The sequence below is a fragment of the Wyeomyia smithii genome, chromosome 3 (genome assembly GCF_029784165.1).
Source record: "Wyeomyia smithii strain HCP4-BCI-WySm-NY-G18 chromosome 3, ASM2978416v1, whole genome shotgun sequence".
NCBI lineage: Eukaryota > Metazoa > Arthropoda > Insecta > Diptera > Culicidae > Wyeomyia > Wyeomyia smithii.
Window position 1 is genome coordinate 93,050,922 of NC_073696.1, and position 26,138 is coordinate 93,077,059.

Sequence of the window (26,138 nt, forward strand, 5' to 3'; positions counted from 1 at the left end):
TGTCTGTCTGTCTGTCTGTCTGTCTGTCTGTCTGTCTGTCTGTCTGTCTGTCTGTCTGTCTGTCTGTCTGTCTGTCTGTCTGTCTGTCTGTCTGTCTGTCTGTCTGTCTGTCTGTCTGTCTGTCTGTCTGTCTGTCTGTCTGTCTGTCTGTCTGTCTGTCTGTCTGTCTGTCTGTCTGTCTGTCTGTCTGTCTGTCTGTCTGTCTGTCTGTCTGTCTGTCTGTCTGTCTGTCTGTCTGTCTGTCTGTCTGTCTGTCTGTCTGTCTGTCTGTCTGTCTGTCTGTCTGTCTGTCTGTCTGTCTGTCTGTCTGTCTGTCTGTCTGTCTGTCTGTCTGTCTGTCTGTCTGTCTGTCTGTCTGTCTGTCTGTCTGTCTGTCTGTCTGTCTGTCTGTCTGTCTGTCTGTCTGTCTGTCTGTCTGTCTGTCTGTCTGTCTGTCTGTCTGTCTGTCTGTCTGTCTGTCTGTCTGTCTGTCTGTCTGTCTGTCTGTCTGTCTGTCTGTCTGTCTGTCTGTCTGTCTGTCTGTCTGTCTGTCTGTCTGTCTGTCTGTCTGTCTGTCTGTCTGTCTGTCTGTCTGTCTGTCTGTCTGTCTGTCTGTCTGTCTGTCTGTCTGTCTGTCTGTCTGTCTGTCTGTCTGTCTGTCTGTCTGTCTGTCTGTCTGTCTGTCTGTCTGTCTGTCTGTCTGTCTGTCTGTCTGTCTGTCTGTCTGTCTGTCTGTCTGTCTGTCTGTCTGTCTGTCTGTCTGTCTGTCTGTCTGTCTGTCTGTCTGTCTGTCTGTCTGTCTGTCTGTCTGTCTGTCTGTCTGTCTGTCTGTCTGTCTGTCTGTCTGTCTGTCTGTCTGTCTGTCTGTCTGTCTGTCTGTCTGTCTGTCTGTCTGTCTGTCTGTCTGTCTGTCTGTCTGTCTGTCTGTCTGTCTGTCTGTCTGTCTGTCTGTCTGTCTGTCTGTCTGTCTGTCTGTCTGTCTGTCTGTCTGTCTGTCTGTCTGTCTGTCTGTCTGTCTGTCTGTCTGTCTGTCTGTCTGTCTGTCTGTCTGTCTGTCTGTCTGTCTGTCTGTCTGTCTGTCTGTCTGTCTGTCTGTCTGTCTGTCTGTCTGTCTGTCTGTCTGTCTGTCTGTCTGTCTGTCTGTCTGTCTGTCTGTCTGTCTGTCTGTCTGTCTGTCTGTCTGTCTGTCTGTCTGTCTGTCTGTCTGTCTGTCTGTCTGTCTGTCTGTCTGTCTGTCTGTCTGTCTGTCTGTCTGTCTGTCTGTCTGTCTGTCTGTCTGTCTGTCTGTCTGTCTGTCTGTCTGTCTGTCTGTCTGTCTGTCTGTCTGTCTGTCTGTCTGTCTGTCTGTCTGTCTGTCTGTCTGTCTGTCTGTCTGTCTGTCTGTCTGTCTGTCTGTCTGTCTGTCTGTCTGTCTGTCTGTCTGTCTGTCTGTCTGTCTGTCTGTCTGTCTGTCTGTCTGTCTGTCTGTCTGTCTGTCTGTCTGTCTGTCTGTCTGTCTGTCTGTCTGTCTGTCTGTCTGTCTGTCTGTCTGTCTGTCTGTCTGTCTGTCTGTCTGTCTGTCTGTCTGTCTGTCTGTCTGTCTGTCTGTCTGTCTGTCTGTCTGTCTGTCTGTCTGTCTGTCTGTCTGTCTGTCTGTCTGTCTGTCTGTCTGTCTGTCTGTCTGTCTGTCTGTCTGTCTGTCTGTCTGTCTGTCTGTCTGTCTGTCTGTCTGTCTGTCTGTCTGTCTGTCTGTCTGTCTGTCTGTCTGTCTGTCTGTCTGTCTGTCTGTCTGTCTGTCTGTCTGTCTGTCTGTCTGTCTGTCTGTCTGTCTGATTCATATTGGTTTTTAAACAACCGAACCGATCGGCGTGAAATTTTGTATATAGGGGTTTTAGGGGCCTGGAAAGGTGACTAAGATAGTTCGAGACCCCTCCATCTTCTGGAAGGGAGGGGTCCCATACAAATGAAACACAAATTTCTGCACATATCGAAAACTAACCAAGCAAATGGAACCAAATTCGATATGTGGATGTTTCTAGGAGTAACAAATATGTCCATGTTGGTTCGACACCCTTCCCTTTTCTGGAAGGGAGGGGTCCTTTACAAATGAAACACTAATTTCTGCATATCTCGATAACTAACCAAGCAAATGGAACCAAATTTGGCAGGTGGATGTTTTTGGGGATAACAAATATATCCATAATGGTTTGACACTCCTCCCTCTTCTATAAGGGAGGGGTCCCATACAAATGAAACACAAATTTCGCACAGTTCGAGAACCAAACAAGCAAATACAACCAAATTTGGCAGGTGAAAGTTTTTAGGGGTAAAAAACATGTCCATAATGTTTCGACACCCTTCCTTCTCCTGGCATTTCTCCAAATATCATTTTGAAAACCAAGATGGCGACTTCCGGTTTCTGAAAAACAGCCAAAAATGACCAAATACCACCCAATATGAGTGTTTCTTTAACCAGAATGACGCTCAGAGGCCAGTTATTGTTTTCAAATGCCATTTGTAAATCCAAGATGGCGACTTCCGGTGTCTGGAAAACAGCCGAAAATGACCAAATACCACCCAATATGAGTGTTCCTTTAACCACAATGACGCTCAGAGGCCAGAAATTGTTTCCAAATGGCATTTTGAAATCCAAGATGGTGACTTTCGGTTTCTGAAAAACAGCGGAAAATGACCAAATACCACCCAACATGGGTATTTCTGAAACTGTTATGATGCACTGAAGCCACAAATCGACCTCAAACAACATTTTGAATTGTAAAATGGCGACTTCCGGTGTCTGGAAAACAGCCGAAAATGACCAAATACCACCCAATATGAGTGTTTTTTTAACCAGAATGACGCTAAGAGGCCAGTTATTGTTTTCAAATGCCATATGGAAATCCAAGATGGCGTATTCTGGTTTGTGAAAAACAGCGACAAATGACCAAACACCACCCAATATAAGTGTTTCTTGAACCAGAATGACGCTCAGAGGCCAGAAATTTTCTCCTAATGCCATTTTGAAATCCAAATCGACCTCAAACAACATTTTGAGTTGTAAGATTGCGACTTCCAGTGTAAGGAAAACAGCCAAAAATTACCAAATACCACCCAATATGAGTGTTTCTTTAACCAGAATGACGCTCAGAGGCCAGAAATAGTCCCCTAATGCCATTTTGAAATCCAAGATGGCAACTTCCGGTTTCTGAAGAACAGCGGAAAATGACCAAATACCACACAATATGGGTACTTCTGGAATCGTAATCAGGGCCGGATTTAGAAGCTGGGGGGGCCGGGGCAAATTTGTTTGTGAGGCCCTCTTTTCTTGAAACATTTTGAGGTAACGTTCTGGAAGGTGACGAGCAAAAAAAAAAAGGTCGCCCTAGGTCAATTTCGTCGTGACAGTACCTCCAAAACTGATGCACCCAGGAAGGCCAAAGGAGGCTATCACGCCGGAGAATATCCAGAAAAATCGTGAAATCGTGCTAAATGATCGCAAAACGGACCGGTTTGAGCTAGTTGAAATTTCAAAACAACGCGTTCGTCATATCATTCATGAATGTTCTTTCACCAAGACGAAGCTCTCATTCACTCTGTTCATTTTACGCTCGGTGAATTTTTGTTTTCACTTACCATACCAAACAATCCCAAGGTTCTGCTGTACGTAAGAGTCGTCTCCACTCCACTCGGTCCATGGCTGTAGTTCGCCAGCTCCGCAGTCTGCATACGAGGCAGCAAACGACGGGTAGGGCCAATACTCTTACCACCCGAGGCTGGAAGGCATCGCACTCTTAAGCAGATGTATACCTAGAAATGGAAGGGCACTGGCATACTGGTGGATCGAAGTGATAGCTGACCTCTGCAGTGCGAGACGCAAAATGAAAATGTGCAAAGATCGGAGTGCCGCGCAGCTTTCCATTCCAACACGAACTCATGGGGTGAGGCCTGTTATGGCCAAGACCAGAGGTGCGTCAGTACCGGCAGAGCAATCACAAGCAATGTTGGAGCGGATCATATAGGGACTTTTCTCACGCAACGATAGTCAAATCCCTGGTTGTTGAGCCGCCACAAACAGTGAGAGATAGCAGTCGCGCAGAGGTGGAGGAAGCAGATTATGAACTCATTGGGATCACGAACCCCCTGAAGGTGAGCAAGGCACCGAGACCAGCCGAAGTACCGAACATGGCCATTAAGACAACCATGAAGATAGCCCCCGAGTTGGGGTCAGGGTGGTCATGCTTGAATGCTAAGATGACTGCCTCTTCCCGGACAAGTAAAAGCGACAGAGACTGGTATTACTGCCAAAGGCAGGGAAACCACCTGTCTGCTAGACACAAGATGCGGGAAAAATGCTTGATAGGGTAATCCTTAACAGACTTGCGAGAGTCTCCGAGAATGAAACCGGTCTGTCAAGTAACCAATTCGGCTTCTGTAAAGGTAGGGTTGCGGTGGATACTATTTCCTGCGTCACCAAGACGGCTCAGTGCGCACTTTTACTTCAGCATAGAAGGAGAAGGGACTCTATAGCCTGTGCACTTCGGAGTTTCAGAGTGCCGGTACCATTGTACAAGTTTCAAGAAAATACCTTAATGAATCATGTGCTAGTTTACAACACACTTGAGGGTCAGAATTGCGTCGCAATCTGCAAGGTTCCATCCTGGAAATTGAGAACTTTGCAGACAAAATGACTTTTGAAGTCAATCAACGAGGTTGAGTTGAAGGTCGCGCAATCTAGAAGCGTGATAGAGGACCGGATGAATTCCAGGAAACTGGAGTTAGCGCGCAATAAGACGAAGGTCATCATAGTGAACTATCGTAAATCGGAACAGGAGGCGTCGATTAGTGCTGGGGGATCATGCACTAACACCACCAGGTTCGCATGCGCGTTCCTAACCTAATCATACGAGGCAATGTGTCCTGGCTGACATAATAAATATCTGCACCATCGTCAAAGAGGACGTAGAGTGCTTCGGCCAACGTGACAGGAAGTGTTTCTTCGATAGTCAGGTGGCAGCTAGAATGGTCAAATTTCACCGAAGGAAGTTAGCTTCCACTTGCATATGTTAGAACACGTGGGCTGTTTTCCAGATCGTCCTAGGTTTACAAAGCACCAATCGACTGGTCAACTATCGAAATGTCAGTGAAAGCTAACTAACCGTCACCAGGTAGTTAGCTAAGAGGTTACGAAATAAGGGGGTGCGCTAAGCACAATCAGCCTTTCCTGAAGCAATGCGTAACGGTAGTCCCAGGGAGAAAAAAGGCTAAAGATTGATGAAAATGAGAAAGCAGTCTGCGTTGGGTACGCAAGTAGTCTTCCACCTGGTTGAACCACCTTGCCCAGCGCGCACTTTATCGGTTTGTCTCTTAACGATTGGTTTCAAGAACCATCTTTGGCAGGTTGTCATACGACATTATTTTGTGTAATTAGTATCCTGTAGATGATCAACTTGGTACAGCGGCGAATTCAATTCGATCGAAGTATCCTTCAGAGTCCTAATTAGGCGCGATTTCTTCTTATCATGCACCGATTTGTTGTCGGCAGATTTCATCTCTACCATCTTGCATTCAAGGTGGGAAGTTACTTTGTCTTCGAGGCTTTAATGGTCAGTTTAATCCGTTTGCCACAGCCCTCAATCCGATGTCCGGTGTCATCGGCGAAGCCAAAAAGTTCAACAAACAATAAGCAAAGTGACCATTAATTTGTTGTGAACACCTTTGAGTTTCGAGGGGGTACCTATGCCCTGGATACTCAAACCGCGAGCATTACTCGATGCATCGTCGCTTTGGCCAATCGCATTAGTTTATTCGAAGTCCAGTTGTGTTTACGTCATTTCTACATAACCTGCCGACTCGTGGTGGCCCCATGTACTGATTCGCAGTATTTGGGAGAGTACCTTGTAGGCGGCTTTCAGCAGAGCGATTGCCCGATAACTGCAGCATTCCAGCTTGTCGCCCATTTTGTGGATGGCAATGATCCAGTACACCGTTCTAGCAAGTGTTTCTTCACCGTATTTCAAGAGCTCACTGAGAAGTCGGTCCACTCCAGTAACTATGTTGTTTTTCGACCGGCCAACCTACCCCTCTGCCTCCAGAAGATCAGGGGCTGGAATTCTGCAGTTTGCTTACCGACCTCACTCTTTACGACAATTCTATTCGAATACTCATCGAGGAGTTAAATCTACCTTTCGATCACCTTACACCCGTCCGTAAGAAGGTTTTGCGAGAGCTATTCAGCTTTTCGTAGAACTTCCATCACGCGATCTAAGTCTTCTTGTTGGTGCTTCTACCTTCGGTGAAGTGAGTTTTGGCTGTGTTCGTTGGCATCGTTCCACGTTCGTTCTCTTACGGGGTTGCACTATTCTCACCCGTGCTGCATTTTTCTTTTTGTCTAACTGTTTATATTTGCCGTTAAACAAGTTGTTTCTGATATCTGGAAGATTTTGTACCTAGTGGCGCTACAGCAGTACTGCCTATGGTGGATCAAATGCTCCGCCAGTCATTTTCAAAAGTAGCTTCGTCAAGTTGTTCTTTCGTTGGTAGCACTGTCTCTAGCTACTGCGCGTATTCCATTGCAATCCCGGCGTTCCACAATTGCTGAATACTTGCGTTCGACTACGGCAGATATTATTTACCCTCGAAAAATTTACAGCTACTAGGTAGTGTCTCGAATTCACATTCGCAATGGTTGGTGCGAACATTGATGACGTCACCGTTTCAACTGATTCTAAGAAATCGATTTCATTCTAATTTTGTTGGTCGGGTGGATATCTTTGGGTTGGAAGAAGGTACTTCCCACTACCATACTACGGGAAGCTGCGAAGTTCACGCGACGCTGGCTATTGCCATTGAACGCGGAGTGCGGACAATCGGTTTGCACATTACGTTCCGTCCTGTGCGTCCATGCCTTCAATGGCGGTTTTCACGTTCCGTCGCGGGCAGCTATTATAGATCTACTCCAGCTCCATAGCTGGCTTTCTTCTCGTCGTTTTCTCTCATGTGGGCAGCGCGCATTGATGATGCTGTTGTTGAAGTAGCGGCCCTCTAGCCTCAAATCGTACATCCCTGCATTGATCGGCTGACACTCTATCACGCATAGACGCATCTTACCGGTTCTCAGCTGGCTGGTGGTGCCACAGCTCTAGTAGGCTCTCCATATCTGTTTTCATGTTTACCAATGTTCTTTTAACGCTACGACTTCGAAGTTGCGTGGCTATAACTCATCGTAAATAATCCTGCCGTATCCCGGAAAGCAGAGTGATTTGCAGTTTCATGTCCTGAGTTTCCAATCGTAGTCCGTCTTTTGTTACCTAGGTCCATGTGGATTGATCCGAGTCGTGTTAGCTTTTACGTTATTTGTAACATATTTTTTTCGGTGGTGGCTTGATGGAGCTTACACGGTGGTCTCACTGGTGGACCATCGTGTCAGTTCTGTTCAGAGTCCCAAGCTGACACCACAAAATTAATTAACTGCTCCTAACATTGAGAACAGATGATGTTTGGAGCTGCATCCCCTCGGTGTACGGACATCCAGGGTTGGCGGAGCATTTCCTCTACAATCATATCAATGAGAAAAAGTTCTGTTCTGAAGTATTTACGACAGTACTAAAAACATCATATCAAACAGACTGGCATCTCTGGGTTTATCCCATACTCCATCTGTTAAAGGTTGTATTTTGTTAGGAACGTGGTGGTAATTACGTCGCTATGAAGACATTGTGTGCGTATGCGATGATCCTGCCTGTGCGTTCCGATTACATTTACATCGCAAGCACACACACTGGCATGCGTCAGTTCCACCTTTATTCAAGAGACTACGCTGCCAGAACTGTCGCTCGATTTCAAACAAAGTTCTCAGTCTTCTTGATGTGATGTTTTTGACAGTACACATCATGATGTGTAGAACGTGGTGTAACGGTTTGGTCAAAAGGTAGGCGCGAGGCGAGGTAGTTTTTTTGCTTCGGAGGATTGGAGACGAAATATCGCTATTCGACAGTAAGCATTTTTCCTTGTTTATTTATATATTCTTGCTCACCTGGAATAGAAATGTCTCAATTTGTAGTGTCTAACTTGTGAGGCGCTTTTTAGAAGGACGAATATTGAGAGTAGGTATGTGGCATTGCCAGATTTACAATTTAAGTGCTCCTAATGATATATCTAACGATTCGAAAGTTTATTTTTAGTGACTGTTCATAAACAAACTCTTCCGCAATATTTTTATCCAATATTCTGCTTTTGACATACCGTTACACCATGTCGCTATACATTTTGAATATTTAATATAATATCTGCTTGTTCTTGAAGAGGTTGAATAAGAGTTGTTTGTTCTAGACAGCTTCAACCATAACACAAAAGCATGCATTTTGTTGTTGTTCTACTACGTTGCTACTTTTAACTTAGAAATACGCTATGTATGTTGGTGAACAACAAGGGTCACCCCAATACTTCATCCCTGGTTGGAGTCAACTATACAGTCCACTACATGTATATCCGAAAATAAGCGACATACGAGAGACAGGCTACTTTATTCGAAAGCAAGCGGCACACGGGAACTGAAGACGGTCACAGCAGCAGAATCGCACACCAAACATCATCATCATCAACATTAGCCTCTACCGAGCGCGCTGCTGATAGGTGGTGGTGAGCCCTTATCACTACCGTGAGAGCGAGATTGCTGATCTGCCAATCGAGGAGGATCGGTATCGGGAGCCAAAGCCAAAAAAAAGCATATTTCAATTAATGCACACTTTTTTGTGAATATTTTGTTTTGCGTTTCACTGCAAATTAATGGATCTTTATCCAATTAAAAAATTAGCGGAATCACAAATTGGTTTTTTCTTGGAGATTCTCTGGAATTGTTCCTGCCAGTAATGAGGTCCTGCCAGTAATGAAGATTTGATATGAATATATAAGTATGTGATATTTTCGTAATAGAGCAGGTTTCATTAACGAGTTAGTCTAGGCAGGCTTCTGCTAGGCTCAACGGATTTCCATCCAACTTGAATTCGTTTTACATACGATTTCCAGAAATGTCATCAATAGAATTTCCGAAGTAAATTTCAAACCATCTTTATTTATTCCATTCTAATAAATCTCTAATCACATTTCAGTTAAGTAAACAAGTTCATTGGATCGCTCCCCCAATGTACAATTCATCTTCCGTTTTCGGTTGCGTCTCTCTTTGCGCATCTCGTTTTTGGGGATGATAATTACAAGATGATGCACAATAAGTTACCAAAACAAATTTAAACGAACGCCATCATAAACGTGGCGATTAATTATACTGTGTAGTTAAAGAAGAAACAAATAATAACAATAACTGTTACGGAAGACAGCAATATGTACATCCGATATGGGCCGAAGGTGCTCTAAATGATCGCGTTGAATCCAGTTCGTACTTTCAAGTTGCATCGCGTCGTATAATTAATCCGCGGGTAGAACGTAAACGTAACTATTCTAATTTAGTCTAGTTGATTTGCAGTCCGAACTGCACCGATCCTCGCCGATCCCGCTGGCCTCCCTGGAAAAACACATTCTTGGCCCACACACGGCACTCGACATTGATGCTGCGTTTTACTACGAGGGAGAGGAAAGAAAAATTAGCTTTTAATTATAAAGTTGGAGATTGATTGCTTCGGCGCAGATCTCTGTGGCTCCAGTAAATAATGCAAGATGGCAAAGACAGATCTCTTAAGTACCTGTGGGACGCGCAAAATGGACCGCAACCAGGGGACTTAGATAACCAGCCTTGTTGGTGTACGGATAGTAGTACGAAGCCAGCCCACGGGTCGGATAGTAGTCAACCGGTCCCAATGCTTCCACATCGGCGGCATTCAAACCTTTGCAGGACACCCAAACTTGCTTGCGCTCCGGCCCTTCCGGAATAGATTTGATGTAGTCTACCAGCTCGGTGGGCATAGCCTGAGGTAGATCGTTGGCATCGTCGTAGTAATCTGGGGTCCAGCCATAGATCTGTATTCGAAATTTGCGCTCATTATTTGATTTATTAGCGATCTTCGCGGTTGAACTGTAATACCCTATTTAATTTGATGAATATGCATGGTGCAGATTTGTTGTAACTATAACCTTCGCTGGTTGAACATGGTCCAAGTTTGCTGACGTCGACGGCGCACACATTTCCACCTGTTGGCGGAGTGTTGAAATCGCAGATCACTTGATTTTTGCCCCCACCAGGAAGCAATGTTGGATCGTTGTAAGCTAAAAATTGACGAATAATTTCAATATCAAAGAACCGCTTAATTTGGTTATTTTTTCGGATGCCTTACGCGCCAGGAATTCGTTCAGTCGATCCACCCACAGCTTAACGTCGGTTCGGTTGGCGGCAACGTACTGCACAATTGCTTCCTCTTCCGGTGTAGCTGGCAATGGTCGATAGTTCACGCCGGGACTCGTACCGATTATAGACGCGTCCAGCTGCCATTTGGGATATTGCTGGTTCAGCGTCGAGAGTAGTCCTTGCATGCAGATTGCCACCAGCATCGCCAGCAGTATGTAGAAAATCGCGTAAAACAGAAACAGTTTGCCTGCAATGGAACGGTGGTGGGCGAAAGATAAATTATATAAGTTAGTAGTGCATATATTTGTTAGGAAAACTACATTTGCTTGATTGGAACTCTAACAGGTTGTCGGGCAGAATAATAATGTAGCGTAACGCATTTTTGTTGCGCGCGGTGCCGTACCGCCAACCAGTAATAGCGACGGCGGTGGAGACGGTAATTTGCATTTGACAGTAGATTGAATTATTATTGCTGCTGGCTGCAGCAAAGGGTGCGATAATGATGATCGTAGAAATCAGCATTTTTTCAATATCATATTTATTACAATAATTATTAGGAACGTGAGTGCTATGATGGTTATTGATCAATTAATCTAAAGCACGCCTAGAGTTCGTTGAATGTTGCTGACTAAGCACTAGTTTACCGTAACAGACAATAATTCTAACTTTTTTTGAATACAGTTTGAGGTCCAATAAAAAATAAATTGAGTAAATTTAGTTTTTCGGAGATCAACCAGTACCGCAGTATATTTTTTCGTCTCGTAGGTAGCCGACGAAATAAAAGAATAGAAAACAAACTTGTTTAATCCGACTATTTTGACGTCCGATGCGTAAGGTTGAGTCTGTTTAATAACTCGAGGTGAAAATATGAAAGCATGTGGTAGCTTTGGTACGAATATATTGGGTTTTCGTTCAACCCAACCATGAATGTTGGATTAATATTTAAAAAAAAAGAGAAACGTTTGCTCAAGCCAATAAACATTAAAATCGATGCCCCGAAGAACCCTGTAATAGGGCACATTTAAATTTTTGCCTTAAAATACAGCGTGTGACACTTCTATATCTAGAATTTTCTATGAGGAATGTTCTTCAAGAAAAATTTTCATATTATATTTTTTCAGGAAGACAAAATCATTATCTACATCAACCATCAACCGGTCAAACAAATCGTTTGAATGGTTGAAATATGTTTTATCATTATTAGACACACGGCGCAGGAGATAATCCCAAAATTTGATGTCCCGGCTTTTGTTCTGATATAAATCAAACGTCGAGATCAAGACTGTTTCCTGCTCCAAGTGTCTATTAATGATAAAAATATTTCAAGCATCTAAGCGGTTTGATCGATATAGTATCTCCGGCAAAGTTGTAGATAACAATTTTGTGCTTCCAAAAGAAATAAACACAGTAAAAATTTTTATTTTGTTTTTTTATTGGTTTGATAAATATGTGAATTTTTAGAATATTAAAAAGATAATATATTATCTATCATGTAGCAAAACAGGATTAGAAAAGCAGTGGTATGGTGCGCTCACTCACTCTCAATACGGATTGCGTTGCAGTAGAGACGCGAGTGCGGGAGAATATTGAAGAGAGAGAATAGGAGAGAATAACGTAAATGATTTCTTTCTTCAACGATACCACTTGCTGTGCAACTAGGGATACCATCCGTCCTGATTTAGCAGGACATGCCCTGATTTTGAGATCCGTTTGGAGCGTCCTGATTTATTTTTGATATTTTAGCATTTGTCCTGATTTTTCTGGATGATGCCGGATGTTCAGAAATGTTGAAGATTGTTCAGTACTTTAACTTTGACTCCGGAACGGAACGGACTCATTTTGAACGATTTTTTTTTCTTTGGTTGAATTTTGTCGAGAGAACTTGTCTAGTTCTTGCGACCCTCAACTATCTGACTTTTGGGTCCTAAAGCTATCCTGCTCTTTTGGCACCATAATGGCGTTCGCTATGATGCGTGTTCGTAATTTGCGAACGTCTTTGCTTACGTCAGTTTTGGGGATTTCTTAGGAATTGGCAACACAAATCTTACCAGATCTATTTCTCTTTTGATTGAATAAGTAAAGACTTCAAATTGACATGAGCAGAGTTGTCAAAAGGGTGGATGATTTAATACGAACTTTTCATTTTAGCCTCCGCCATTATGGCGCGTAAAAAGCTGGATATCACTTTTTATATATCATTTGAAAAACCGCGTTTTCTGAGCAAAACGTGATTTAAAAAAAAAATGTTTACTGTTCAAATTTAAAATGAAGAATAAAAAACTGCTCGAAATGTGTTAAATAACATTTCGCACAAGTACGGTATATGGGAGAATTGACATTTAAAAAATTTCGAGCAGTTTGTTATTCTTCATTTAAAAATCGTAGTACAACGATAAACGAAAATAAAAAAAACCGTGTAAAACTTTAGGACCCAATTTTGAACAGTTCACATTGCTGCATTTTTTAGGTATCTACTAACGCCTAATGAATGAAAGTTGCAAAATTGTATCGTCCGAGAAATACTTTAAATAAATAAATGAGTGGCATATTTTGAAGTGTAAATCTCAAATTACGTGTTTTATTTAATGATACCTCAAAAAAAGAAAACACCTCATATCAAATTTGTACCGGAAAAAGTTGTCCTGATTTTTAACCCCGACCAAATGGTAACCCTATGTGCAACGTACGTGCTGTTTGAATAAACCTTAGCGTCGTTCACGATATGGTTTTAGAATTCTGGAGTACTTTGTGATAAGGTCGTATGTCTAAACGTAAACAAAACGAGTGAGAGATGATTTGTGCTTGTGAAGTACAAGGGATATCACTCTCATCGTTTTGTTTACGTTTAGACATACGACCTTATTATACGTGACACGGTGAACATGGTAGCTTGTGTACCACTAGTGTCTAATTCAAAAAGCTTTTTTTTGTGTGAAATAAAGTGCTATAGGTGATCTAGTGCTAGTGATCCGACGGCCAAATTGGATATCTTAACGAATAAGTAGAAGTGTCTTTGCATGCTTTTGATTTATTCTGTTTTTTATTGATTTAATTTGTGCCAGCGCCGACCACCGCGTCTATATCACATAGACGCTACGGCTGCTGATTGAAATTTCATTGTTGTTTTTTTCATTGTTCGCTGCCTATAGCCTCTGCCGTTGCTGCTGGACGATACCAGCGTATTTGTCTGCAGCGGCGTCTGCTTGTTTGTATCGGGATTATGGATTGTGCGAAATGTGGCAATACCATTCGCATTAGCGATGATCCTGTTATTTGCGTTGGTAAATGCAAGTCTCAATTCCATAGAGTTTGCACACCACTGACAAAAATAGCAGCGAAAGTCGTAAATGATAATGATAATACTGTGTTTAAATGTGTATCATGTCTATCAGCCCAAGATGACGGCGGAAACATTGATGCTTTGAGTGGTGAGCTGACCAAGATTTTGGGTGTTTTGTCATCTATGTCTCAGTCGCTTACCGATAACCAAAGCAAAATTGAATCAAAGATAAATACGGCAATTTCAAGTGGTATCGAGATGATTTTGAAATCGGTCAGTGATTCTCTGCGTGAGAGTATGGTATGCATTGAAACCAGTGTTGCCAGTAAGCTGAATGATTTCAAAAAATATCTTGAAATTAAAGATCGGGGAAATAATACAGCCTCAATGAACAGAAAGAGAGCACGTAATGAGAGAACGGTTCACTCTGAATCGGACTCAAATCCCAGTAAGAAAATGTTTTTTGCACGCGATGAACTGATTGTGGACGATTCGAGACGCGATGACGAGGTTTTTTGTTGCAATAAACAAACCTACGCGAACGTTTTAGCGGGGTCAACTGGGGCCGTTTTTAAAAAAAAATCAAAGAAAAGAGAACCGTAAGGCTCGGCCGGTCATTGTGATCAAACCAGTCGAGTCTTCTCAATCTAGTGAAAACACTAGATTATTTTTGAAAGAAAAATTGGATCCAAAAATACACAAAATTAGCAATTTTAGGAACGGAAAGAATGGCTCGATTATTGCTGAGTGTGCAACAGGGGATAATGTTGAGGTTGTGAAAAAAGATATAGAGAACAATCTAGGTGAAAAGTATAGTGCTGTTATTCCCACAATTCCGAAACCAAAGTTGAAAATTGTGGGAATGAGTGATCGGTATTCCTCTGAAGACTTCATTGACCTGTTGAAAAGTCAAAATGACATCAACGTCAATGAAGTAAAAGTTATTGCGGAGTACGAAAATACTCGCTTCAAATATAATAAATATAATGTAATTGTTGAAGTTGACAAGGATACTTATAACGCCTTGATGAGTGCTGGAAAAGTAAGCATTGGGTGGGATAAGTGTCCTGTACAAGAGGCCATTAATGTTTTGCGTTGTTTTAAATGTGGAGAATTTGGCCATAAAAGCACGGAGTGTGTTAATCCCGAAACATGTTCCAAATGTAGCGGGCAACACAAGACATCTGATTGCTCTTCAACTGAATTTAACTGCGTGAATTGTTTAAAGTCAAATAAAGAATTGAAAATGAATTTGGACGGTAAACATCCAGCTTCTAGTTCACAGTGTCCGGTTTATCGGAGACTGTTCGAAAAAAGAAAAAGCAACATGTTTTTTAGTAAATAGCAGCTAAAAGAATCGCAATGTGAGAGGAAGTTAGAAATATTATATCTGAATATTGCTGGTTTATCTACAAATTATGTTGCTTTGCGGCATCTTGTGGAAACAAAACGTCCAATGTTAGTATTTATAACCGAAACTCATATAGTAGATGCTGATGCATTTGATCAGTATAGTTTTCCGGGATACAAAGTTGCTTTTTGCCTTTCGCATTCCAGACATACTGGTGGGGTTGCTATTTACGCCAAGGAATCAGTAACATTCAACATTCTATCAAACGAATCTGTTGAAAACAATTGGTTCCTTGGAATTTCAGTTGAAGGAGGCATGACGATTGGAAACTTCGGACTTTTATATCACTCCCCTAGTTCAAGTAACCAGCGTTTTTTAGAAATATTAGATAACTGGTGGGATAACTTCGTTGATTTAAACAAATTAAATGTCATTGCTGGTGATTTCAATATTGATTGGTTAAATGATCCAAATTCGAATCAATTGAAGCAGTTAGCTAACTTTTACAATTTAAAACAAACGGTTTCAGAATTTACGAGAATTTCCAGACATTCGCGTACATTAATTGATCACGTGTTTGCCAATTTTGACAACGTTCATTCTGTTACAGAGGCCGATTGTAAAATTTCAGACCATGAGACAATTTGTATTTTGATAAAGAATGATCGAAACCGTGATGAAAAGGTAAAAATTAAGTGCTGGAATAGATATTCAAAGCAAGCATTGTCTCAGCTTGTTTTGAGAAGCTTGGATTTTCTCCCAATAACTGGTGATTTGAATAATAAAGCAGCTGTTCTCACCAATACGCTGAAAGAGTGTACCAGTAGTCTAGTTTTTGAAAAATACATTGAATCGGATAAATCGAACAGCTGGTACTCTTTGGATCTTTTACGTTTAAAACGTAAAAGAGATAAAAAGTACAAACAATTTTGCCGAAGTAACGATAACAATGATTGGAATAGGTACACTGTCGCGCGTAATTTATATTCACGCGCCTTGAAAAATGCCCGTTGTGAATATATACAGAGGAAGTTCGATCAACATCAAAATAACAGCAAAGAGTTATGGAAAATATTAAAAACATTAATGAAAAATAAAGATCGTTTTCCGCAATCCATAACATTTGACGGTTTGAGAGAACAATCAGCGCGAGTAATAGCAGAGAAATTCAACAATTATTTCGTTGATAGTGTTCAATCGATCAATCAAAGCATTGATTTGGTCAATGAACCGGACGAGATAATACAGCCGATCAATAATAACTGTAGCTTTGATGGTTTTCATCCTATTACTTTTGCTGAGTTGAAAGATATTTGTTTTTCTTTGGAAAGATCAGCTGGTATCGACAATGTAAAGGGAAAAGTAATACAAGATTGCTTTTATGTTATTGGACACGACCTGCTGGACCTTGTTTATGAATCATTACAAACGGGGCATGTGCCTGAAGTTCGGAAGGAATCTCTTGTGGTTCCTATCCCCAAGATTACTGGGACGAATAAAGCCGAAGAGTTCCGTCCCATTAACATGTTGCACACATTAGAGAAAATATAAGAACTTGTTGTAAAAGGCCAGCTGATGAATTATTTAAATAGTAATAACTTGCTAATCCCAGAGCAATCAGGTTATCGAGAGGGTCACTCTTGTGAGTCTGCTTTGAATCTGGTGTTAGCAAAATGGAAAGAAAAAATCGAGGCTAAAGAAACTATTTTTGCGGTGTTTTTGGATCTTAAACTCGCTTTTGAAACAATTTCTAGGCCCTTATTGTTACAAACATTGGAGCGCTTTGGTATCGTAGGGACAGCATACAAATGGTTTGAAAGCTATTTGTGTGCTAGAACTCAGAAGACTCGTTTTAACGATTTTGATTCGGATTCCATTGCTAATACACTTGGTGTACCGCAAGGAAGTGTTCTAGGGCCCATTTTATTCATTATTTACATTAATGACATGAAGCGAGTTTTACGGTTCTGTGATATTAATTTATTCGCTGATGACACTGTTCTGTTCATTGCAGCGAAGCATTCGCTTGCTGTTGTAGCACTTCTAAACCAAGATTTACATTATCTAGCGAATTGGTTAAAATTTAAGCAACTAAAGTTAAACATTTGTAAGACAAAGTACTTGATAATTTCTTCAGCCAACTCCAGACTAGACGTAAATATTGAAATTGATGGTGAGACGATTGATCGCGTGAATGAAATAAAGTATCTTGGAGTAATTATTGATGACAGATTAACTTTAAAGTCTCACATTGATAATGTCATCAAAAAAATGGCCAGAAAATACGGTGTCTTGTGTCGGTTAAAGGATGAATTGACTATAAGAAGTAAAATTCAGTTGTACAAGTCAATTATTTCACCACATATAGATTTCTGCTCATCCATTTTATTCCTGGCAAACAATACGCAAATATTGAGATTGCAACGTTTACAAAATAGAATTATGCGATTAATATTAAAATGTAATAGATACACTTCCTCGAGTTTTATGCTGGACGCATTGCGATGGCTTTCTGTGAAGCAAAGAGTATATTTTTTGACAATGGTGTTTCTATATAAAATTTTTAATAATATGTTGCCTCGATATTTGTGTGACCGGATTGATAGAGGAAGAGATTTGCATAGGTACAACACTAGAAACGCGGAAGATGCCAGAACACCAAATTTTCTTTTTGGAAGATCACAGAACTCTCTGTTGTACAAAGGAATAAACTTTTTCAATTCGATGCCCAGGCAAGTAAAACGTGCAGCAACAATGGCAGAGTTTAAACGGCTTTGTATTTCACACATAAAGTCTGTTTTGTAGACAGCATAGATTTTTTGTAAATTTATAAAGAAGATTGTAAAATTGAAATATTTTTTTTTTAAATTTATTTGGTACATTAAGTTATTATGTTCATTGATGATGATGGATTTTTTGTTTGAATATAGTTATATAATATTAAATAGTAGAGTAAAAAAAAAAAAGAGTCGGCTACACATGTTTGAGTCACGCGCGCGGAGACTGACATAGACAATCTTGATATGAGTACATCAGGTTTAAACCCCTGAAATGGAAACAAAAAGCATATCGGGTTGACAAATTGCTTTTTGGCTTGTAATATTTTCTAAATTATTTTATTTTCTTTTTAACAATTCATCTGTTTTCACAATTTAAAATAGGGTTTGGAGCGAAAACTGAAATGGCTTGAGTTTGCCTGTGATCTGTAGAGCTCGTTATCGAGAACTATAGTATCATTGGATCTCTCTCGTAGTTCTAGATCGTTATCTAGAACCAATGCTGATTAGTGCACGCTCTTAAACATTAGGTTCAATTCCTAATCAAGTCCAGATAATTTTCGGGTTGGAAACGTTCTGGATGAGCCTTGGATTGGAAATCCGTCAAATTTTTTTTTTTAATTTTTGGTATTCATTTGAAGGGTTACTATGTCTGAAATTAATAACCAGTCCGTTATTTGTTTGCCAACTGGTTACATTGCATGTTTTTAAAAATATCTCATATAGATAAATCGTCCAGCTCAAACCGATGTAGGGGTATGAGGTGGGACCATCATCATCATCACAAAATAGTCGAGAATTGTTGTTTATTGCATGACATAAATAGTACCAATTGAAATCGACTTTCCAAATTTTGTTTAGCTTGCTTGGTTTTGCCTTCTAGAAAAAATCCCCATAAAAATTCCAGAACCAGATTTAGTCACAAAGTAATATTTCCACAGACAGAAATTCGAAGCAACCTTCAGATGCGTAGTTTTTTTCGATATTCCTTCGCCGAAATAAAGTTAAAGATACTAGAAGCTTTGTTTTTCTGAAGAATCGATGACGGCCACATGGCAGCGAAATAAGAAGGTGACAAAAAAGAGGAGTGCTAATTTCCTTCTTTGGTTATTATAGGTTACAGAAACAAAGCCACAACTAGAGAATGACGGGGAAAATTGAAACCCAGTGTTTCAGAAAGTTTGCTTTAAGTGAAATTTGTTCAATAAAATCAATCTAGCAATAGTCTTGATTCCGGGAGGTCGTTTTTCCGCGTACCGGAACTATGTATTACAAGTCTCTTACAAAGGTCTAGAAAATTTACATAGTCTTTGTATTCAGACCTTCGGAAATCGTGCTCCAAAGTTGTCAAAGTTTCACTTTTTCGGCCGATGAAAAAGCATGAAATTTTCAATATCGTTTTTTATGCCAAATATCTTTGAAATGCATGACACGTCGAGATATAGAGCTATCTAAACAAAAAAAAAAGAATTTTTTCGGGACAATTTGATTTTGACAATTTTGGTGCATATTTTCATCGTTCAACAATGTGAAACTTCGACCGCTTTGAGGCTCCACAACTCGATGTCCGAAAGTGCTGAAATTTTGCATGATGATTTTCGTTGAAAACACGAAGCTTTAGAACCCTGCTGCTAAGCGAAATTTAAAGGGACCTAATAAAAAATGATGCAAAACCCTGACATTGAAAAAAAAGTTATATAGCAGGCTCTGGAGAGGGGACTGAACCTTAACCGCTCTCCTCCTGGCTACGCCACAGATAATCATTAATACCATTTTCTCATACACCCTTTTCACAAATTAGTCGTAATTGAAAAAAGATTACCAATATCACAAAATGATGTTTTTAACCCATTGTGTATCAGCAATACCAAAACCAAATACCAAATTGCTTTATTAGCAATACCGCAAATGAGAGTAAATGACATGCTTGTCATTGATCGGTGCTGGTATGTATGCTTTCATCCATTCTTACTGTTCTACTAACTACTCATCCTGCCAATTATTACACTGCACAGTGGTCCAATAAGGCAAAAAGTGGAACTTAATTCCGTAGCGCCTTTCACCTTCATCCTAGCTTAATAAAGTATTCGGAACAATTGTTTGTATGAATGACCCGCATAATCGCAAACTGTCACAAAGTATGAAAAGTTTACTATACTAAAAATAATAAATTTAACTTTTATATGTTAAGAGATAGAAGAATAGTTAATTCAGCAAAGTTGTAGAAGGTTAAAAAATATAACTTTGTTGAATAAAAAAATATCCTATCTTCTTTCGGTACAAAGTTATGAAGTATATTACATGGAACTTACATAAAAGTTAGTTTTTTGTACTTAACTTTTGTTAGTTGCATTTTACACTAAAGCATTGTTCGGAGGAATTGTTAGGACACACAAGACACACATTTTTGCCAAAGGTATATATCTCCAGGACTTTTCCTTACAAAGTTATATCATATTTTAGCTTATTTTTTCGATAAATTCAAGAACGTTAACGTAGGTTAAAAAGGGGCGAGTGGAATCATGATGTCAATACTTTTCCTTGAAGTTAAACTGAAGTACTATAAAATCCTTTAGGTTTCATTTGTCCCAATCCACCCATATTAGAGTACGGTGAGAGCTGTAACTCTGTACCCAATGAAAATAGGAATTTTATTTGTTCAGCAAAGTTTCATATTTTTGCACGTTCTAAAACTTTGCCGAATTAACCATTCCTCTATCTCTTAACACAAAAAAGTTAGTATTTTTGATATATGAAAACCTACTGTAACATATGCTCGCCGTACTCTAATATGGGTGGATTGGGACAAATAGAACCTAAAAGAGTTCAAAGTACTTCAGCTTAAATTCAAGGAAAAGTATTGACATCATGATTCCACTTGCCCATTTTTAACCTATACGTTCATGAAATTATCGAAAAAATAAGCTAAAATATGATATAAATTTGTAAGCAAAAGTCCTGGAGATATATTTTGTGTGTCCTAACAATTCCTCCGAACAATACTTTCGTGTAAAATGCAACTAACAAAAGTTAAGTACAAAAAACTTACTTTGAAGTAAGTTCCATGTTATATATTTCATAACTTTGTACCAAAAAAGATAGGGGTTTCATTTGTTCAACAAAGTTTCATATTTTTTAATCTTCTACAACTTTGCTGGATTAACTATTCTTCTATCTCTTAACATAAAAAACTTATTTTTTTTATTTTTAGTACAGTAAACTTTTCATACTTTTTGACAATTTGTGATTATGCGGGTCATTCATACAAACAATTGTTCCGAAGACTTTTTAGGCTAGGATGAAAGTGAAAAGCGCTATGGAATTAAGTTCCACTTTTTGCCTTATTGGATCAAAGCTCAAACTAAAAAACCTAAAATATTAAAACCTAAATCCACCTAGCGGTCAGACCCAGCCTTTCTCATTCAAACTTATTATTTGTAAAAATAGATTTACATGAACGCTTCGATCCAATAAATGTATATTCACTCTTTAGGTTCTAAAAAAATTGATGTTGTTATCTATGCATATAAAAATGCAGTCCGGTCTGTCTGTCTGTCTGTCTGATCCATATTGGCTCAAAAACTACCGAACCGATCGACGTGAAAATTTGTGTGTAGGGGTTTTTGGTGCCGGTGAAGGATCCTATGATAGTTTGAGACCCCAGCCTCTTCTGGAAGGGAGGGGTCCCATACAAATGAAACATAAATTGCTGCACAACTCAAGAACAAACCAAGCAGGTAAAACCGAATTTGGCATGTGGATGTTTTGAGAGGTAACAAATATGTCTATAATAGTTGGACGCCCCTCCCTTTTCTGAAAGGGAGGGGTCCCATACAAATGAAACACAAATTTCGCACAGGTCATGAACCAATCAAGAAAATACAACCAAATTTGGTATGAGAATGCTTTTAGAGGTAAGAAATATGTTCCATAATCGACCTCAGGCAGCATTTTGGATTGTAAGATGGCAGCATCCGGTTTCTGGGAAAACAGCCAAAAATGGCCGATTTCCACCCAATATAATAATATCCGGATCTAAAATGATACACAGTAGTCCAAATCGACCACAGATACCATTTTGAATTCTAAGATGGCGACAATAATGCAAGAAGCTAACCCCAGACACCATTATGAATTGTGTAATGGCAACTTCTGGTGTCTGGAAAACAGCCAAAAATGGTCGATTTCCGTCTAACATGAGTATCTCCGGATCTAGAATGATACACAGCAGCTGAAATCGACTACAGACCCCATTTTGGATTCTAGGTTGGCGACTTCCGGTTCCTGGGAAACAGCCGAGAATGATCGAATAACACCAAATATGGGTGTTTTTTCAACCAGAATGACGCTCAGAGGCCAGAAATTATCTTAAATACCATTTTGAAATCCAAGACGGGGACTTCCGGTTTGTGAAAAACAGCCTAAAATAACCAAATACCATCCAATATGAGTGTCTCTGGAACCAGAATGATGCAATGAGCTAACAATTGACCTCAGGCACCATTTTGAATTGCTAAATGGCAACGAAAATGACCGAATAATACTCAATATGGATATTTACGTAATCGAGATGATGCAAAGAAACCAAATATTGACCCTCGACACCATTTTGAATTTAAATACGACCACTGTTAGTTTCTGGAAAACAACCAAAATAACTAAAAACCTCCCAATATGAGTATTTCCGGTGTCAGATTGATGCCAGAAAATTTGCTGAAAATGACCGAATACCACCCAATATGAATATATACAGAATTTGGGCGATATACAGAAGCCAAAAGTCGAGTTAGTTGTCATTTCGATAAAACCAATCATTTCAAACGATTTGTTATTTGACTTTGATCATATCCTATGGCCGATTCGTCGTGCATTTGCAGACTTTAAACACATCGCAAGGAATCAATTAATTTGGAACGTTCAAATAGTACGATACCACATTTAAATAATGTGGAGTCCACATATATCAGTCAAAGCAGGCATAGTTTTGAATAGCCTTTGAATTTCTTTTCTTTCCATATCTTTTGAGCCACATATCAAATTGTTATGAAGTTTGTTATTTGTAAGTTTGAGAGATGACTCGTTCGTGTGACACTAGTTATGTTCAAATAAGTCATGTAATCTTTGAGATAATAGACTTTCGTTGTTTTATTGACAATTTAATACATAATGGTGGCTTAAGTTCAATTATAATCAAATGAAATGGGAACGTATAGGGCAGCCAAACTTTGAAACCACGTGTTCAATCATAATTCATCAGTTAACCCTTAACTAGCCCGCTCATCTGATTGATCAAATCGGTTGTGTAGTTCCTGAGATAAAGAAGTTTCGTGATTTTCACATCTTGGTACTTTACAGACGAAGTTACAGTCCGATTACAGTAAAACTCAATAGGGTGTTACGAGGCAGCTAGATTTATTAGTTGACACTAATTTTGTGGAAATCGGGTCAGCCATCTCTGAGAAAAGTGAGTGAGTTCAAGTAGTCTTCGGAATATGTTCCTTTTCATAGCTGGATTTCACATTTTTAAACATAGCAGGCAAAGTAATTGTCTGATTGCAAAACAAATCCATAGGGTCTTATGGCGCAACTAGACCTTCCATTTGACACTGATTTTATGAAAATCGGTCCAGCCATCTCTGAGAAACATGAGTGAGATTAAGTAGTCTTCAGAACACGTTTCTTGTCATAACTTTTGAACCACAAGTTCAATCTTTATGAAATTCAAAAGTTAAGGGTTTTTTAGGTAGCTAGTTCATTTGAAACCAATTTTGTTCAAATCGGTTGTGTAGTTTTTGAGATAACGAGGTTCATGATTTTAACATTTTGATACATAACCTCTAAACTAAAAATCCGACTACAATGAAATTTAATAGGAGTCTTATGGGACAACGAGACCTTTCATTTGCAATTAATTTCATGAAAATCAGTCCAGCCATCTCTGAGAAAAGTGAGTGAGGATTAAAATCTGCACATACACACACACATATACACACACACACACACACACACACACACATACATACAGAAAATGCTCAGCTCGTCGAGCTGAGTCGAGTGATATATGTCATTCGGCCCTTTGGAGCACTTTTATACTTTCGGTTTTGCAAGTGATTGCTATACCTTTCTAGGAGAAAGGCAAAAAGAAAGATTACAGCATTTCAACCATTCTCCTGTGAATTTTGGTGCCCCTAGCACCCAACAATTTTTTTCAGAGACTTAACTGTATTTTCTCGTAAACATAACGTTGAAGCGACGCACCCGACGAGCAATTACCACACGCTCAATTTTGGTTACTCTAAACTGTGTAAGGTATCTCTCATTTTTGTTGAAAGCTGAATTTAACGTTTATATATTTTCGAGTAAGATTGCCATACGTCAAAATCTGAGTAAAAATTTTTCTTTTTCTGGCTTGCATAGAAATTAATAAAAAGGAGTTAAAGTTACCCAGTTTGGGTAAAATAATAAAATTTTATGTTTGTGTTCTTTTGTAAATCTGACACATCAAATAAAATAATCTTAAAACAGTCTAAAAATTATGTTTATTTTACATTGAAACATTACAAATGTTTTGATTGTGTATTGTTGATTGTTTGGTTCGATGACAGATTAAGTATGTACTTACTTCTAGCCAATGAATAAAAGGTCCTAACGTTTACGGTAAAAAATGGACTTTTTTGAGATGGTGATGAAAAAAAACTAAGACAGATAATTGAGTTGGATCTTGCGAGCGGTCTTCCGGCAGTTAACCGGAACATTCGCCATGTCGGACGAAAACATGCGTGTAGGCACGTTTTTAGGCTCTTTTATCGTTTTTTTAAATAATTCCTCCTCTCTTTTTGCGACAAAATTGTTGGAATAGATCTAGCGCTTCAAGTATGCCCAGAAATTCTCGATGGGTACCACATCGGTATTCAGCAGCTCCATCTCCTCCAACAATCGCTTCAAGTAGTGGGCCGACGCCAAATCTGGCCAGAAAACCGTGTCTTCGCCCTTATGGTATTTCTTGATGAACGACGCAACTTCTGGCAGGCACCTTGTACTATAAATTTCCCTGTTCACGGCCAGCCCGGAGCGAAAGAAGAGCAACTTTAACATCGCTTTTCCCCCCCAATGCAAGTATAGGTCGTGAAGACTCATAAGTAATTAGCAAGCCATTGACATCCCTACACCGAGTAACAGTGAATGACAATAAACTTGGCTCAAACTCATTTGGGTTTGAAAATTGGCGGTGATATGCTATCTCATTTACACATATGTTGAGATGTTAGCCCTTGAAACATTAAGCGATGTCATAGGGCTGGTTATCAAGCCATAAATATGCCTAAAACTCATGATTCGGTCATTTATAGATCGCGCCATTAAGTATAGGCACAGTGGAAAGACGCCATTTCACTGCAAATTACTTTTTGTGCGTCGGGTTGGCTGCGTTAATTTGTTTACGATGGTTTCGTCGTTTTCAAGGGCAGTGATTTTTTTTTTCAAATCAATAAGCGCAGTGATTTGTCATCATTTATTTTCAAAATGAGAGAACTTATACTGGTACGCCGTATACCAGGATCGTAATATATCATCGTAGGTGGTGGAAAATGCTTGCTCCGTCCAATTACCTGGAAATGATTGAAATTTTTTGATATGTTCGAGAAAAAAAAGTTGGAGCTAAGAAACCAAAATACTCTTCAGTGTGATCTAAAGAAAAATAGATCCTTTCAATAGAAGTAGGTTTTTGTGACCACAAGTGATATTATTGGGATGTAAAAATTTTGGCTCCTTGAAAAGAATCAAAATTGTTTCATTCATGTATGTAATTCTATGGTGATGTATTCTGTCACTTTGTCAGTTAGCTGTAAGATTCAAGATCAATTTTAACTGGCTTCCAGAACTCCGGTTAGCCTTGTAAGGCGAGGGTTATATACTGCTTTCGTGGATTCAGAACCATTTTGAAGAGTTTTCCTGGATTTTCAATTATTTCTGCTGAACTTTCTTTGGCATTCATGCCACATGTCCAGCCTCTTTCTCACCGACCAATGTCACGTTATTAGCAACTCATTAGATGATATATTAAACAGTAAATCGGAATGCTTGGACGTCTGCTTTTTTGATTCTTTATCAATCCTCATCAGCTTTGTATAAATCAGTTCAATAAGCTCGGTTGAAACGCAAAGCTGAACCGTGCGCTGCATTCAAATCTTCGAACAGATGATGTGTCCGCAAGTTCTATTCTCAAAATCAGTGAAGAATTTGCTCGGAGATAATCTGTAGTTGATCTTCCTTTTCGAAAACCACACTGATGATAATGGTCTGATTTTGTTGAACTGAATACGGGAGAGTACCTGATAGACGGAAATAAATAGTGTTATACAACAAAAATTTTCATTCTGTGCCGAACACGCATCAGTACTGGACGTGTTTGGTGATCGGTCCGATAGAGTATAAAACAAAAGACGTGTGAACAAGTGTTGGCATTGTTTGCCTGGTCAA

The 26,138-nt window shown here is 39.6% G+C and overlaps 1 protein-coding gene across 1 annotated transcript in view; it reads right to left on the reverse strand.

Annotated features, from left to right (window-relative positions):
- Positions 1–9,008: 9,008 nt before the first annotated feature.
- Positions 9,009–26,138, reverse strand: part of LOC129730556 (sodium/potassium-transporting ATPase subunit beta-2-like) — a 48,582-nt gene continuing 31,452 nt past the window's right edge. Inside the window, exons 2-5 of the mRNA XM_055689975.1 lie at positions 10,242–10,499; positions 9,992–10,173; positions 9,654–9,927; positions 9,009–9,531 (exon numbers count right to left, since the gene is read on the reverse strand). Of these exons, the coding sequence (XP_055545950.1) occupies positions 9,422–9,531; positions 9,654–9,927; positions 9,992–10,173; positions 10,242–10,499 (824 nt within the window). The 3' untranslated portion in view covers positions 9,009–9,421. The remainder of the gene's footprint in view (positions 9,532–9,653; positions 9,928–9,991; positions 10,174–10,241; positions 10,500–26,138) is intronic.